The sequence below is a fragment of the Oncorhynchus keta genome, chromosome 34, assembly GCF_023373465.1.
Source record: "Oncorhynchus keta strain PuntledgeMale-10-30-2019 chromosome 34, Oket_V2, whole genome shotgun sequence".
In the NCBI taxonomy this organism is placed as follows: domain Eukaryota; kingdom Metazoa; phylum Chordata; class Actinopteri; order Salmoniformes; family Salmonidae; genus Oncorhynchus; species Oncorhynchus keta.
The window spans coordinates 52,832,218-52,846,017 of NC_068454.1; the positions used below are offsets into that span (position 1 = coordinate 52,832,218).

At 42.2% G+C, this 13,800-nt stretch overlaps 1 protein-coding gene across 2 annotated transcripts; it reads left to right on the plus strand.

Annotated features, from left to right (window-relative positions):
* Positions 1-5,998: 5,998 nt before the first annotated feature.
* On the plus strand, positions 5,999-12,313 carry LOC118367573 (glial fibrillary acidic protein-like). 2 transcript variants are annotated; one of them, XM_052492616.1, is made up of 11 exons: positions 5,999-6,293; positions 8,269-8,428; positions 8,877-9,026; positions 9,226-9,345; positions 9,435-9,530; positions 10,209-10,343; positions 10,435-10,545; positions 10,721-10,831; positions 11,034-11,158; positions 11,291-11,821; positions 11,991-12,313. In XM_052492616.1, exons 1-11 carry the CDS (start codon positions 6,073-6,075, stop codon positions 12,082-12,084), a joined length of 1,854 nt encoding a protein of 617 aa, XP_052348576.1. In that variant the 5' UTR covers positions 5,999-6,072; the 3' UTR covers positions 12,085-12,313. The 2 variants fall into 2 exon arrangements, with proteins under 2 accessions (XP_052348576.1, XP_052348577.1); XM_052492617.1 differs by having other exon boundaries at positions 11,996-12,313.
* The last annotated feature ends 1,487 nt before the right edge of the window (positions 12,314-13,800 follow it).

A 13,800-nucleotide genomic window follows, 5' to 3' on the forward strand; every position in this document is an offset into this window, starting at 1 on the left:
AAGTGGTAGGCCACACAAGCTCACAGAACAGGACCGCCGTGTACTGAAGCACGTAGCGTGTAAAAAATCTCCTGTCCTCGGTTGCAACACTCACTACTGAGTTCCAAACGGCCTCTGGAAGCAACGTCAGCACAATAACAGTTCGTTGGGAGCTTCATGAAAAGGGTTTCCAAGCAGCCGCACACAAGCCTAAGATCACCATGCGCAATGCCAAGCGTCGTCTGAAGTGGTGTAAACATGTTCTATGGAGCGTTGAATCACGCTTCACCATCTGGCAGTCCGACGGAGGAATCTGGGTTTGGGGAAGGCCAGGACAACGTACCTGCTCGAATGCATAGTCCCAACTGTAAAAGGAGGAATAATGGTCTGGAGCTGTTTTTCATGGTTTGGGCTAAGACCCTTAGTTCAAGTGAAGGGAAATCTTAACGCTACAGCATACAATGACATTCTAGACGATTCTGTGCATCCAACTTTGTGGCAACAGTTTGGGGAAGGCCTTCTCCTGTGTCTTCATGACAATGCCACCGTGCACAAAGTGAGATCCATTCAGAAATGTTTGTCGAGATCGGTGTGGAAGAACTTGACTGGCCTGCACAGAGCCCTAACCTCAACCCCATCAAACACCTTTGGGATGATTTGGAATGCCAACTGCGAGCCAGGCCTGATCACACAACATCAGTGCCCGACCTCACCAATACCCTTGTGGCTGAATGGAGGCAAGTTCCCGCAGCAATGTTCCAACATGTAGTGGAAAGCCTTTCCAGAAGAGTGGAGGCTGTTATAGCAGCAAAGGGGGGACCAACTCCATATTGATACCCATGATTTTGGAATGAGATGTTCGACGAGCAGGTGTCCACATACTTTTGGTCATGTAGTGTATTTGCTCTCTCACCAGGCCACTGTTCAGAAGAGATAGCTGTGAAACGTTAGCCAACTAACGTAATCACATCAAACTGAAGCTGCAATGACAGCAAACCAGCTCCATTTTGTTTTTTTTTCTATTGATTTTTCTTTGTATATATCCATAAACATTGTGCTGATTCATGATTTTGAATGGCTGAGAAATGCCTCGTCCTTACCCCCGACACGTTCAGTACTTTGGTACAGCTGGAGATCGAATTTCAATATTGAAACAATGTTGCAAATGCTGGAGATATAGACAGCAAGGTTCAAACAAATATCTGTGGTTGAAAACGAAATGCTAGTCTAAAAGAAATGGGAGATAATGTCTCCATGCTTTTTACAGTGTAGATCTAGTGTATAAATTGTGTGGCTGGGCTGATGAGACAGTGGATTGCACAGTCAGATGGAACTTGTGGAATCGACTCCGGCTAGAATGCAGTTTTAACCAATCAGAATCCAGGATTAGATCCACACGTTGTATAAGTAATCAACTCCAAATGATAATGTTTTTATTGGTGGAGTATGTCGCTGTGAACCTTGTACTTTGTGCAGGGTACCGTAGGTAGCTGATATGGTAATATGGGATATGTTTTGGCTTCAGATTGTATCTGAGCTGCGTTCAGCAGTGCATTGTGACACATTCAGATAGAAATATTGTGACACATTCAGATAGAAATATATTGTGTAGGACAGACCTGATCCTCTGTCTGCTTATCCATCAGTCTTACAAACACTATGAACTGGAAACACAATCAGGCCTTAAATGTCTGTACTAAAAATCTCTACCTGGTACAGCCAGAAGAGGATGGGCCCAACCCTGTGAGCTGTATTTTTCTCTAGGTTTCTTCCTAGGTTTTTTCTGTCTAGGGAGTTTGTTCTGGCCACTCTGATTCACTTCTGCTTTGCTTGCTCTTTGGGATTTTGGCAGGTAACTGGTAAAGCACTATGACAACTGCTGTTGTAAAAGGGGCTTTATAAAATAAACTTGATTGACATGCAGAATAAAGAATGACATCTATTCGTGACATTTCTATCTGCAGTGTTCCACAAAGTTTGCCTACTCAAAGTGTTCCAGGTCTCTGCTGTCAAGTAAATATGAGCATTGGTGAATACAACATGCTGTGTTGAAGGCTAAGTTATTGGATATAATATACTGTAGATAGGTAGGTTGTTGCTGCATATACTGATCAAATACACAATATGTTATTTAGCTTCTGTATGAAATGAAATAAACACACATTGATTTGAAATGTCTCTTAATTGTCAAAAAGGTTTTCTGAGGATCGAGCAGTGGAAACTAGGCAAAATCTATAACAAGGTACAAAGAACATTATTTACTATTATTTACATGTTCTCATGAAATAACAGACACGGCCATATGATATGCTATATAACTGAATTAAATTAGGATATTTGTCTGCTATGAAAAAGGTATTGGTAACTTAATCCCTGCCATGTAGAAAGCTGGTGCACTGGGGTGATATACTGTATGTAATAACCACTTGAAATAACCAATAGCTCTCCATATGAATTTGCCACATAACCTCCAGGAGGCATTCACAAGTTTGTTTGTCATCAATGATAGATGTGTCAAGTTTTGTTGCCAAATTCAGCAGTCCTTGTACACAAGTACATAGCCACAGGCATCTATTCACCTCGTGGTTCTCCACTTCATCCAACTAAAAAAAACACCAAAAACACATTCCAGGTCCCAATAACGAGAGGCAGATCTTTTAGAATGGCTTCAGAAGCAGCAATGTCTGTGTCTTCTTCATTTTCACGGCTCAACATTCTCTGTTTAATTACTTTGCCATCTTGAACTATCGTATGACCAGGTTTGGGGCCAATGCCATTTCAGGAAGTAAATTGTCATTCCAATTACACATTTTTTCACATAGACATCCTTTGAGGCAAATTGGAATAGGAATTTCAGTTTACTTCCTGAATATACATGGAATTGACCCGCACCCTGTTCATGAAAGTAATTTACAGTGCCTTCAGAAGGTATTCGTACCCCTTGACTTATTTAACATTTTGTTGTGTTACAGCCTTAATTAAACATTGATTAAATAGATGTGTTTTCTCATCGAGACACAATATGCCATAATGACAAAGTGAAAACGTGTTTTTTACATTTTAGCATGTTAATTGAAAATGAAATATCCAATTTACATAAGTATTCACACCCCTGAGTCAATACATCTTAGAATCACCTTTGGAAGGGATTACAGCTGTGAGTCTTTCTGGGTAAATCTCCAAGAGCTTTGCACACCTGGATTGTACAATATTTGCACATTATTCTTTTAAAAATTATTCAAGCTTTGTCAACTTGGTTGGTGATCATTGCCAGACAGCCATTTTCAAGTATTGCCATAGATCTTCTAGCAGATTTAAGTCAAAACTGTAACTAGGCCTCTCAGGAACATTCAATGTTATCTTGGTCAGCAACTCCATTGTATATTTTGCCTTGTGTTTTAGTTTATTGTTCTGCTGAAAGGTGAATTTGTGTTCCAGTGTCCATTGGAAAGCAGACTGAACAAGGTTTTCCTCTAGGGTTTTACCTGTGCTTAGCTCTATTCCGTTTATTTTTATCCCCCCAAAAACTCCCTAGTCCTTGCTGAGGACATGCATACCCATAAAATTATGCAGCCACCACGATGCTTGACAATATGAAGAGTGGTACTCAGTGATGTGTTGGAATTGCCCCAAACAACACTTTGTATTCAGGACCTGAAGTTTTGTCTTTGCTCATTTCTTTTGAGTTTCACTTTAGTGCCTTATTGCAAACAGGATGGATGTTTTATGTTTTCTATTCTGTACAGGCTTCCTTCTTTTCTCTCTGTAATTTAGGTTAGTATTGTGGATTAACTACTATGTTGTTGATCCATCCTCAATTTTATCCTATCACAGCCATTAAACTCTCTTTTATAGTCACCATTGGCCTCATGGTGAAATCCCTGAGCGGTTTCCTTCCTCTCCGGCAACTGAGTTAGGAAGGACGCCTGTATCTTTGTACTGACTGGGTGTATTGATACCATCCAAAGTGTAATTAATAACTTCACCATGCTCAAAGAGATATTCAATATCCGCTTTTTTTTACCCATCTACCAATAGGTGCCATTTGTGAGGCATTGGAAAACCTCCCTGGTCTTTGCGATTTAGTCTGTGTTTGAAATTTACTGCTCCACTGAGGGACCTTACAGATAAATATATTTGTGGAGTACAGAGATGAGGTAGTCACTAAACAGTTATACTAAACACTATTATTGCCCACGGAGTGCATCCATGATACTTATTATGTTACTTGTTAATCAAATGTATACTCATGAACTTTTTAGGCTTGCCATAAAAAAAGGGGTTGAATACTTATTGAGTCAAGACATTTCAGCTTTTAATTTTTAATGAATTTGGAGAATGTTCTAAAAAGATTATTCCACTTTGACATTGTGGGGTATTGTGTTTGTAGGCCAGTGACACAAAATCTCAATTTTATCCATTTCAAATTAAGACTGTAATACAACAAAATGTGGAAAAAGTAAAGGGGTGTGAATACTTTCTGAAGACACTGTATATCTCTCTATATATGGCTCCGGCACTGTGCACCCTTGTGCAATGGAGCGAGTATGTTATGGATGAGTGATGTCAGAGTTTGATTAGATGTTGAACTGCGCTGGTGGGCATACTTAGCTTCTGTTCTCATCACTAAGATATGCAGAGCAGACTCCTCCACATCCCACACGCCTGCAAGCTCTGAGATAAATGGAAAGAATCTTACCAATGGAAAATTCAGTGAATCTCTCGTAAAAGTGTTGACACCCTCACACAATGTTACAATTTTGGAGTTTTTCAGATCAGGCAAAAGGCCTATAGGACAAGAGTCTGTATTTGAGGTAACACTTTAATATGTGATTATTCTTGTCAATCAATACCCATTGTTTCGCTGTACTTAAAGGGGCAATCTGCAGTTCAAACAACAACAAAGCCTACACTACGCCACTGTTTTGGTAAACAGCTGAGAGATGGCCCCTTTATCGTGAATTGTTTTACTGCTATATGTACAGTATAACAATGAGTATTCATTACCTACACTGTATGTACAATAATTATCATAGTAATAACACTGTAAAATAAAGTGTCACCATTTTTTATATTTTTATGATTTTGGCAGTGGCTCAAGAAAATAATGGGCGGGAACCATAATATCCTGAGTATAGCACGTAGGCCAGCAGAAGGTTTGCTATCTTCTATATACAGTGCTGGCCTAGTGTAGCTCATTCGAGAAGCCTGACTTCAGTGGTGCATAGGTAGTAATAGGGAATACACATATTGATGCTGTCTGTACAGTATGTACTTACTGTCTATTCTTGTGAGTATGTTTGGGGGTTTTTGTTTGTTAGTGTTCAGTTAGGGTTTAGGATCAAGGCAGTATCTTGTCAGGACCATGTCTATTTGCTGACGCCCTGAGTGGCCTTATAGGTGTTGTAGTAGGAGCTACTCCCTGTCCAAACCAGACTATCGTTTACTCCATTCACATCCTTCTGCCACATCAAGCGTGAACTTCAGACCAACCCCCCTGCTTCTTCATTTTCCCTGATTCTCTCTCAAGCAGTTAATTCCATTTCTTTCTTTTTTCTTCCTGCATATCCTTTATTTCATGTTAAAAAAAACAGACCAGACTAATAAGTACTAATTTATGTCAAATCTCAGGCAACCCCTTGTCCTGTCCCTCTGAAGCCAGCCTGACCTCATCGGGTCACCCCCTGGCCCTGTGCTCTGCATGCAATTAAAGCCCCCCTGCCCCATCGGAGCAGATTACATCAGTGACTGCTGTTGGACGCAACTACTGCCTAATGGGCCCTGCTAGCGCTGCCTCTGTTCTATCTGCCTTTCTGTTTCATAGCCCCTATTCAGCTCCTCGCAGGGTGCTGGCAGATGTCTGAATGTCATGGCAGGTCTGGCCCACTGTGGTGCTGAGGTTAGAGATTCCAGAGGTCTTGGCTCATGTGTTGGGTTGGGCCAGGCCATGCCTTTGGGCTGGGCTAAGCCAGGCCGTGTGGACTATAAAGAGTCTCAGGCGATGGAGCTAGTGCACATCAAAAGCAGCAGAGGTCCCATAGGTGAAGACTGACCAACTCCAGAGAACAAAAGCAAATCCGAGCTACCGCCAACATGAGTCGCAGCCCTGAGAGGATTTCGTCCTACCGACGCCACTTTGAGGACAGCAGCAGCTCATCCTCCTACCAGGTTAGGGTGTCCAGCCCATCCCCGACCCGGAGAGTTAACCGCCACCAGTCAGCCAACTACTCACCCAGTGCCGGAGCCAGCAGAATGCAGGCCCAGACCATGGGCAGAAGGACCGTCTCCACCTCACGTAACGCCCGCATGGCTGGGTAAGATGCTCACTCCACCCTGTACACTAATAGCCTTTTCACATAACTAAGCCAAACTGAGCTGGCCTGGTTCTGCATCCACCGTAGTTGCTAGGGCTATACCAAAGATCTTTATAAATAACCCAAGATAGAGCAGAGCCTGCCGTTTCCAATGGGAGCAAATTAATCATAGTGGGCAGAACAAGCAAGGAGGTGGGAAGAGTCAAGCATGAGCTAGCGAGATCCTACTGGTGCATTTTAGCATTTATTTGCATATTTCAGGGAACGCCTACCCTCTGAAGTGCTGTAACTCAATTGGCCCATGCACTCCTTCTAAACAATGCCATTTTTACAAACTTGGCCAAAGGATAAAGTCTACAAAACGTGGTCCACTCTGTTTGTTACAGGTTCTAGTTTTGGAAACAGAAAACTGCATTAAGATCAAATGTTTCATTGAGGAGAAAATTTGTAGAATGTCAAAAAAAAGTGGTTAGAGCGTCGGGCCAGTAAACGAAAGGTGGCTGGATCCAATCACCAAGCTGACAAGGTAAAAATCTGTCGTTCAACCCCTGAGCAAGGCAGTTAACCCACTGTTCCCCGGGCGCCAAAGACATGGATGTCGATTATGGCAGCACCCCCGCACCTCTCTGATTCAGAGGGGTTGGGTTAAATGTGGACACATTTCAGTTGAAGGCATTCAGTTGTACAACTGACTAGGTATCCCCCTTTCCCTTTCATCACCATATTTGGTAGTGAGTGGAAACGCCGACCGGATGCTACACATTTACACATCCTGTGAAATATCTGATTCATTGTCCAATCTGTGGCTTTACTCAAATGTTCAAGCCCAGTAAAGGCACAGTATGGCCTGTCTTTCAGAGTTGATAGGCGACCTTTATTGTTATCAAGCAATTAAAAACACCATCAAGCAAATTAACTCTTAGATAGTGGAACCACAGACAATTTATAATCCACCACCTCTCCCTCTCTTACACAAACCACAGTTGTAATGGTTTCTTATTGTGCAGCACTAGCCTATTTCTGAATGTATTTTTGATGCAAGTCGAAGGCATCAGTTGATTAAAACGAATAGAGAAACTTTTAGTTGTCAAAAAGTAAGGCCTGTGTCAATTTTCCACATAACTATTAGCCTACAGGACTAACATCTAAATCATTTACAACTCTTTATATTAATGTGAATTTTAGGTTTTAAGGATCAATAAATAAATAAGTAGGTAGGCCTAAACACTGGAATATACTAAATTCAATACATTTCAAAAACAGCAAAATAGCTCACATCCATGAGAACAACATACATTTTATTCAAATGAATTATTTTAATTTGTAACAGCTGCACCCCCTGACAAATCTGAATTTTACAAATCTATAAATTACGGTTTGTAAAAAAAAAAAAGACAAAAAAGTTGTATAATTAAGAAAAGTATTTTGCAGGATTCAATAGTTGGAAGTGTAAGAGTTGTTGCCCTGTCCCTTTCTCTGCGATTGTCATTCTAATGGAATCAATAAAGAACAAAACCCTATTCATCAAAATTTACATCAAAAGGTGCAAAGTTATGGGAAATACACAAACAAATAACAAATAACAAGGAATACAACCACTTTTTGTGAAGTATTAATTGATCATCTTTACAAACTACTTAATGTCAATGTACATTATTGTATTGTATTGTTGTTGTTTTTATCACAAAAAGTAGTGCACTGGGCCTTACTAGTCCAGTATTAGCGGATGGATATAGACTTCTTCAGCCCAGCCAAAACATTGTTTTGCATCTGACATCAGAGTAGGAACAAATGTGGCACCTGGAAATTAATAAAAGATTGTGACAAGCCATCGATCAACCATGTGGCTCTGATATGACATGCAAGTGGCAATAACATTTCATGTTGACGTTATGACTTGACGTTCACAGAATAACAAAGTGATGTCAGTTATCTCCAGGTCAAGCGGTGAGTGTTGAACTGTCTGTCGTTTTAGCGGGAATGTGGGAACATTGGCATGTGTGGGCTATGGCAACGGGGCCCCGGTGGACCTGGACGCATCTGCTGCCGAGAACAAAGTATTCCTCAGCACGCGCAGTGGTGAGCGGCAGGAGATGGTCGTATTGAACGACAGACTTGCTGTTTACATTGAGAAGGTAAGCACTCACCACGCTTTGCTCACACACAAGGCGCACAGACTAATTGACGCAACATATGGGGATGAACTTGCTGTTTTTGTGCCTTTCATATTAGAGATAGCCAACTTTCTAGTAAGCCATAGCCTATACATAGCTGTTCTTCACACGTGGATGTGCTATTGTGTGTGGGTTCTGGCCGGATACATTGCCTCAGTGCCACAGCCAATATTCTTTAACATCTGTGCGATATTCTGCCGCCCATAAGTAGAGGAACAATGTTTATTTGATGGAATTTGTCTAATTAGACTACGCTTGCTTGAGTGTGCCATACAGGCATGCAGCCTTCTGGCTGTGGAGACGGAGTTGCTCATTATTCCCACGTATTTGGGCAGCGAGCATATTCAAGTGAGGGGCCCTGGTGAATTTGATGATAATTCATACCCTGCCATTGTCATTCTCTTAAAAGGTTCGGTCCCTGGAGCAGCAGAACAAGTTGTTGGAGATGGAGATTGACGGCATCCAGAACCGGTTCGTGAAGCCGTCGGGCCTGCGCAAACTCTATGAGGATCAGCTGAGAGATCTGAAGAGGATTGCAGATCAGATGAGAATGCAGCGGGTGAGACGGAATGACTTAATCCACACGTCATCGCTGTCACCTTTTTTATTGTTTACCTCGCAGAAAACAGAAAACACACACACAGAGGAGGAGAGGGAGAATTGGAATGAGTCCAATATGGTGACACGGCTGACAGCCAATAAGTTATTATCGGCTTGTTACCTTTATACCACAGGTTAATATGTGTTTTGGTTTACAGGACCAAGCCTTAGCTGGCAAAGAGGCCATGGCAGGTCAACTGGAGATAACCAAAGTCAAATACGAGGAAGCAGTTGAGCTGAGGAGGCGGGCCGAGATGGAGATCGAAGCATTCCGTCCGGTGAGAGGCTGTTTAATCACTGTTAGCCAAAATTGCCTAAAACATCAACGTGCCATTGATGCCATTGTGTGCCGCTATATGGTTTTCAGGATGTGGACAGAGCCACCTCTCAGCGCATCGCCCTGGAGAAACAGCTCGAGCAGTTGGAGGTGGAGATTGAATTCCTTCAGAGGGTGCACAAAGCGGTAGGTCGCGTTATAGCGCACACTGATTGATTTGGACCGACCTATACCAACTCTAGCTAATGGACAAAATGATAAACAGTAAATCAAGGATAGTTGAAATCACAGTGTTACATTTTATTTTTGGGGGGGAGGGGGGTAAATTTACTCTTAGGAGTTATCTTAACCCTCAAGAGAGTGATATGCTTCCTGTGTTGATAACTGGAGTTTATTGGGATGGAGTACTTTTAACTCCATTAAGAGTAACCAGAGAAAGGGAGTTAAATCTATGGAGTTTTCCACAGATGTGGGAGGGGCCCCATTGTCATATTTCCCAGCATGCTCTGTTGCAGGCAGATTTTTTTTTTTAAATGTCAATATGTGTTTTTGCATGTACATTGATAATAAACACACATTTTTTTCTAAACAAATCCAATCTGTAAAGAGTTTAATTAACCCTTGCGATTTTACTGTGTAGGCCTACATCATCTTTTTATTTAACGAGGCAAGTCAGTTAAGAACAAATACTTATTTACAATGACGGCCTAGGAACTGTGGGTTAACTGCCTTGTTCAGAGGCAGAACAACAGATTTTTACCTTGTCAGCTCGGGGATACGATCTAGCAACCTTTCGGTTACTGGCCCAAACCTCTAACCACTAGTCCCCTTTAACCATTTAATTGAACCTTTTTTCTTTCTCAGGAAATTGAAGAGCTACTGAAAATGATATATGCTGCCCACTCCTCAGCCCAGAGCGCTTATGACCTCCCCGACATCTCAGGCGCTCTCAAACAAATCCAAGCTCAGTATGACGAAATAGCGGCAAAAAATCTACAGGTAGGCCTATTTATAATTAACTGGTGTATATACATACAGCAGTCATTCATTTCAAGGTGTGAATGTGTTTCATGACCCCTACATGTTATAGGAAATGGATTCCTGGTATAAAAGTAAATTTGAAGACCTGAACAACAAGACGACGAAACATGTGGATATAGTTCGAAGTGTCAGGGAAGAAGTTGCTGGCGCCAAGAAGGATGTAAGTTAGGCTATTTGATAAAGATATTCCTACATGGTTGTAAAATGTGACACATTAACTATTATTATCGAGTCTATATCCAAATAAGAGTTGTAGCCTATGGCAATGGATATTTTCCTCAATCAAAATATGAATGAAAAAGACATTTGTATTGTATTTTTCCTAACCTTTGAAGATCCTAAACAAAGAGCGTGGCCTGGAAGCTTTGAAGACCAAGAATGAGGCTCTGGAGGCACAAATTCGTGAAGCACAGGAAAAGTACAAGAAAGAGCTGGAGGACCTTCAGGTGAGCACGTTCGATCAGAAGGTGGGAGGGTCCAGTTATTCATGAACCTTACCTAAGTCCGGTTTACTACAGAACTCAACCATTAAATATCTGAATTGATTGTACCCAAATCCAAGTAGGGTACATATGAAAGGTTGGTGTTAAACCTTTCATCTGTAGCCTACTAAAGTGCAAACTCAAGCTGGCTCTTTTGACGTCACAGGCAAGAATTGAGGCCCTGAAGGAGGAGCTGAAATCCACCAAGTCTAAAATCGCTCTGCACCTGCGTGAATACCAGGACCTTCTGAACATGAAGATGGCTCTGGAGATTGAGATCACAACTTACAGGTGAGGTTTAGTGCAATGGATTTAGATAGGATCATACAGAGCATGTAAATAACCTTTAGAAGAGCAAATTTGTGGTAATGTCATATATTCTTGATTCTGATCCATTGATACGACTTTTCTCTGTTTCCATAGGAAGCTGATTGAGGGTGAGGACTTACGACTCACAACCATGGTTGGGACCATGTCCATAATGAGTAGCAGCTCAAGCTCCATGAGTGCTGGGATGAGTGTGGGCATGGCTGGAGGCATTGGACCTGGAGGCAGTGGTGGAGGAATGGGTGGAGGAATGGGTGGAGCTGGAAGCTTAGGTGGAATGGGTGCTGGAGGGATGGGAGCTGGAGACATGGGTGCAGGAGGCAGGGGTGGAGCTGGAAGCATTGGTGGAGGAATGGGAGCTGGAGGAATTGGAGCCAAAGGCGTGGGTGCTGGAGGCGTGGGTGCTGGAGGCCTAGGAGCTGGAGGAATGGGTGGAGGTATGGATGGTGGAGGAATTGGTGCTGTAGCCAATGGTGCTAAAGGCATGGGTGCTGGAGCCATGGGTCCTGGAGGCAATGGTGGAGGCATGGGAAAAGGTGCAGGTGATTATGGGTACGGCGCCTCCATGGAGTACTCCCACGAGGAGCAGGCAGTGGAGATGACGGAGAGGAGGACGGTGCTCATCAGGTAAAAGTAACCTGCACTTAAACAATAATGTGAGTATTGTAGGTTTATCATTGACCATTGTTAGGACAGAACATTGTTAGGTCAGAATGTTTAACACAATGAAAATTGTTCACACCTTGTCTTTGGTAAAGAAACTTATTCAACCAGGTAATTTTTTTATTTCCCTTAGAACAGTTAAATCGGAGGATGAAACACTGGAAAGCGACACAAAGGAGCAAACCTACATAATCTCTGGCGCTGCCGACGACTCGGACGAGGAATAGGCGTAAATGACCATGTGACCTCCTCTCACCCCTTAACCCCTCACGCCCCTGGAGCTTTGCACTGACGGCTCATGTCTGGTCTCTGACCTTTGACCAAGACATGAGACCATGAATGACCCTGCAACCTAGTCAAGCAGTACCCTTCAGCTCTTGTGATGTGCCTTTGAACCACATATTCAGAAACTCTGTGTGCCTTACACAGCTACTCAACAAGCAGCAAATAAAGCTCTCGGCATTCAATTCCTGGTGTTTCATTCATTACATTGTCTAGTTTGGTTTAGTTATTAGGCTACATATTGTTTTTGTGCACAATGAATCATAGGAAATGTTATCCTGAAATGTATTTCCATATAAGCTTTTGTGACATCCCCCAAAGGCACAATGAAAACCACAATCGATATGGTACCATGGAGAGGTTAAATTACACACATTCCATGTTACACAAATTCTCACTTGCTCTCCCACTCACATTGAATATATGAGGTGGTCCTTGCTCTGCACACTAGGCCTATGGGTTGTACGAGCGTGTGGAGAGGCAGGGTGTGATAGAGCAACAAGAGAGTGAAGGAGAGGTAAAGTGAAGGATGAGTGAAGGGAGTCACCCGAGGGGTCCTTCGCCCTGACATCCTCTCGAGGGGCCATCATACAGCTTCAGTCTTGCAGCGAAGCGATGGCACACAGGCGTTCCATGTCCCCATTCCATCCATATCCTCACCTTTCCCATCTACCACTGATCGGGAGCGATTGGGTCTCGTCAGCACATGCCAAACACAGTTAGGGTCCCCTGATGGAGAGGACCAACAGCATAGAGGACATGAGGCAGATCGGAGCATCTAAAGGTCATGCAACACCAATCCACTCAAATACAACACAACTGAGATGAGAACACCGGTAGTACTATATCAGAATAGCATCATGATTCTAGTCATATATGTGAATGCACCTGGGGTCTTTTGTGTTATTGAATTGTAGCATCAGTGGATCTGGAAGTACTCACTCACCTACTATTAGTTGTGTTCAAGATAAACGGAGAGGCCCATTGCTGGTTTTGATACAAGCCTACATTGACAGGGAGTGTTTTGACATTGCCATTCCTTGAAGCCTATTACATATCAATGTAGGAGTGAAGGAAAATAAACAGTTGCTGCTGTTTGTGGAGAATAAAGAGTATTTTTCCATGATTTTAGGTAAACTACAAAAGATAAATATAAGTCAAATGTTAAGAGGAAGATTTTTTGAGAAGGTGAAAAGGTATGGAGCAGATTTCCAGGCCTATGGGTATAGAAGAACATCTCTTTTAATATATAACATTTGCCTCTCAATGCACCTCTCTGATTCTGTTTCTCTAAAGAAAAATATACATTGGATAAAAAAAATATACCAATTATCTGAAGAACAAAGCCGGTGGTAGCTGAGATCAATCGATACTTCGCTTTGTTCTCTCAATGTGATGTATTTCATGACACCATGTGTGAATGTAGTGACTTGTAATCGGGAACGAAACGATGTAGCCTTTTTGGATCACTTAGGGGAGGGTCTAATTGTATTTATATTTTTGTAAATACAATTTCACAGTAGGGGGTATGTTACTTAATATGTAGTCAAGCACAAATAAAAACCTGCTGGGCCTACATTAATACGCAAATGCATTTGTAAAATACGAACGTAGGCTATGTGTAGGCTATAGGTTCCAATCCAGCTCAAATCATTTTAATG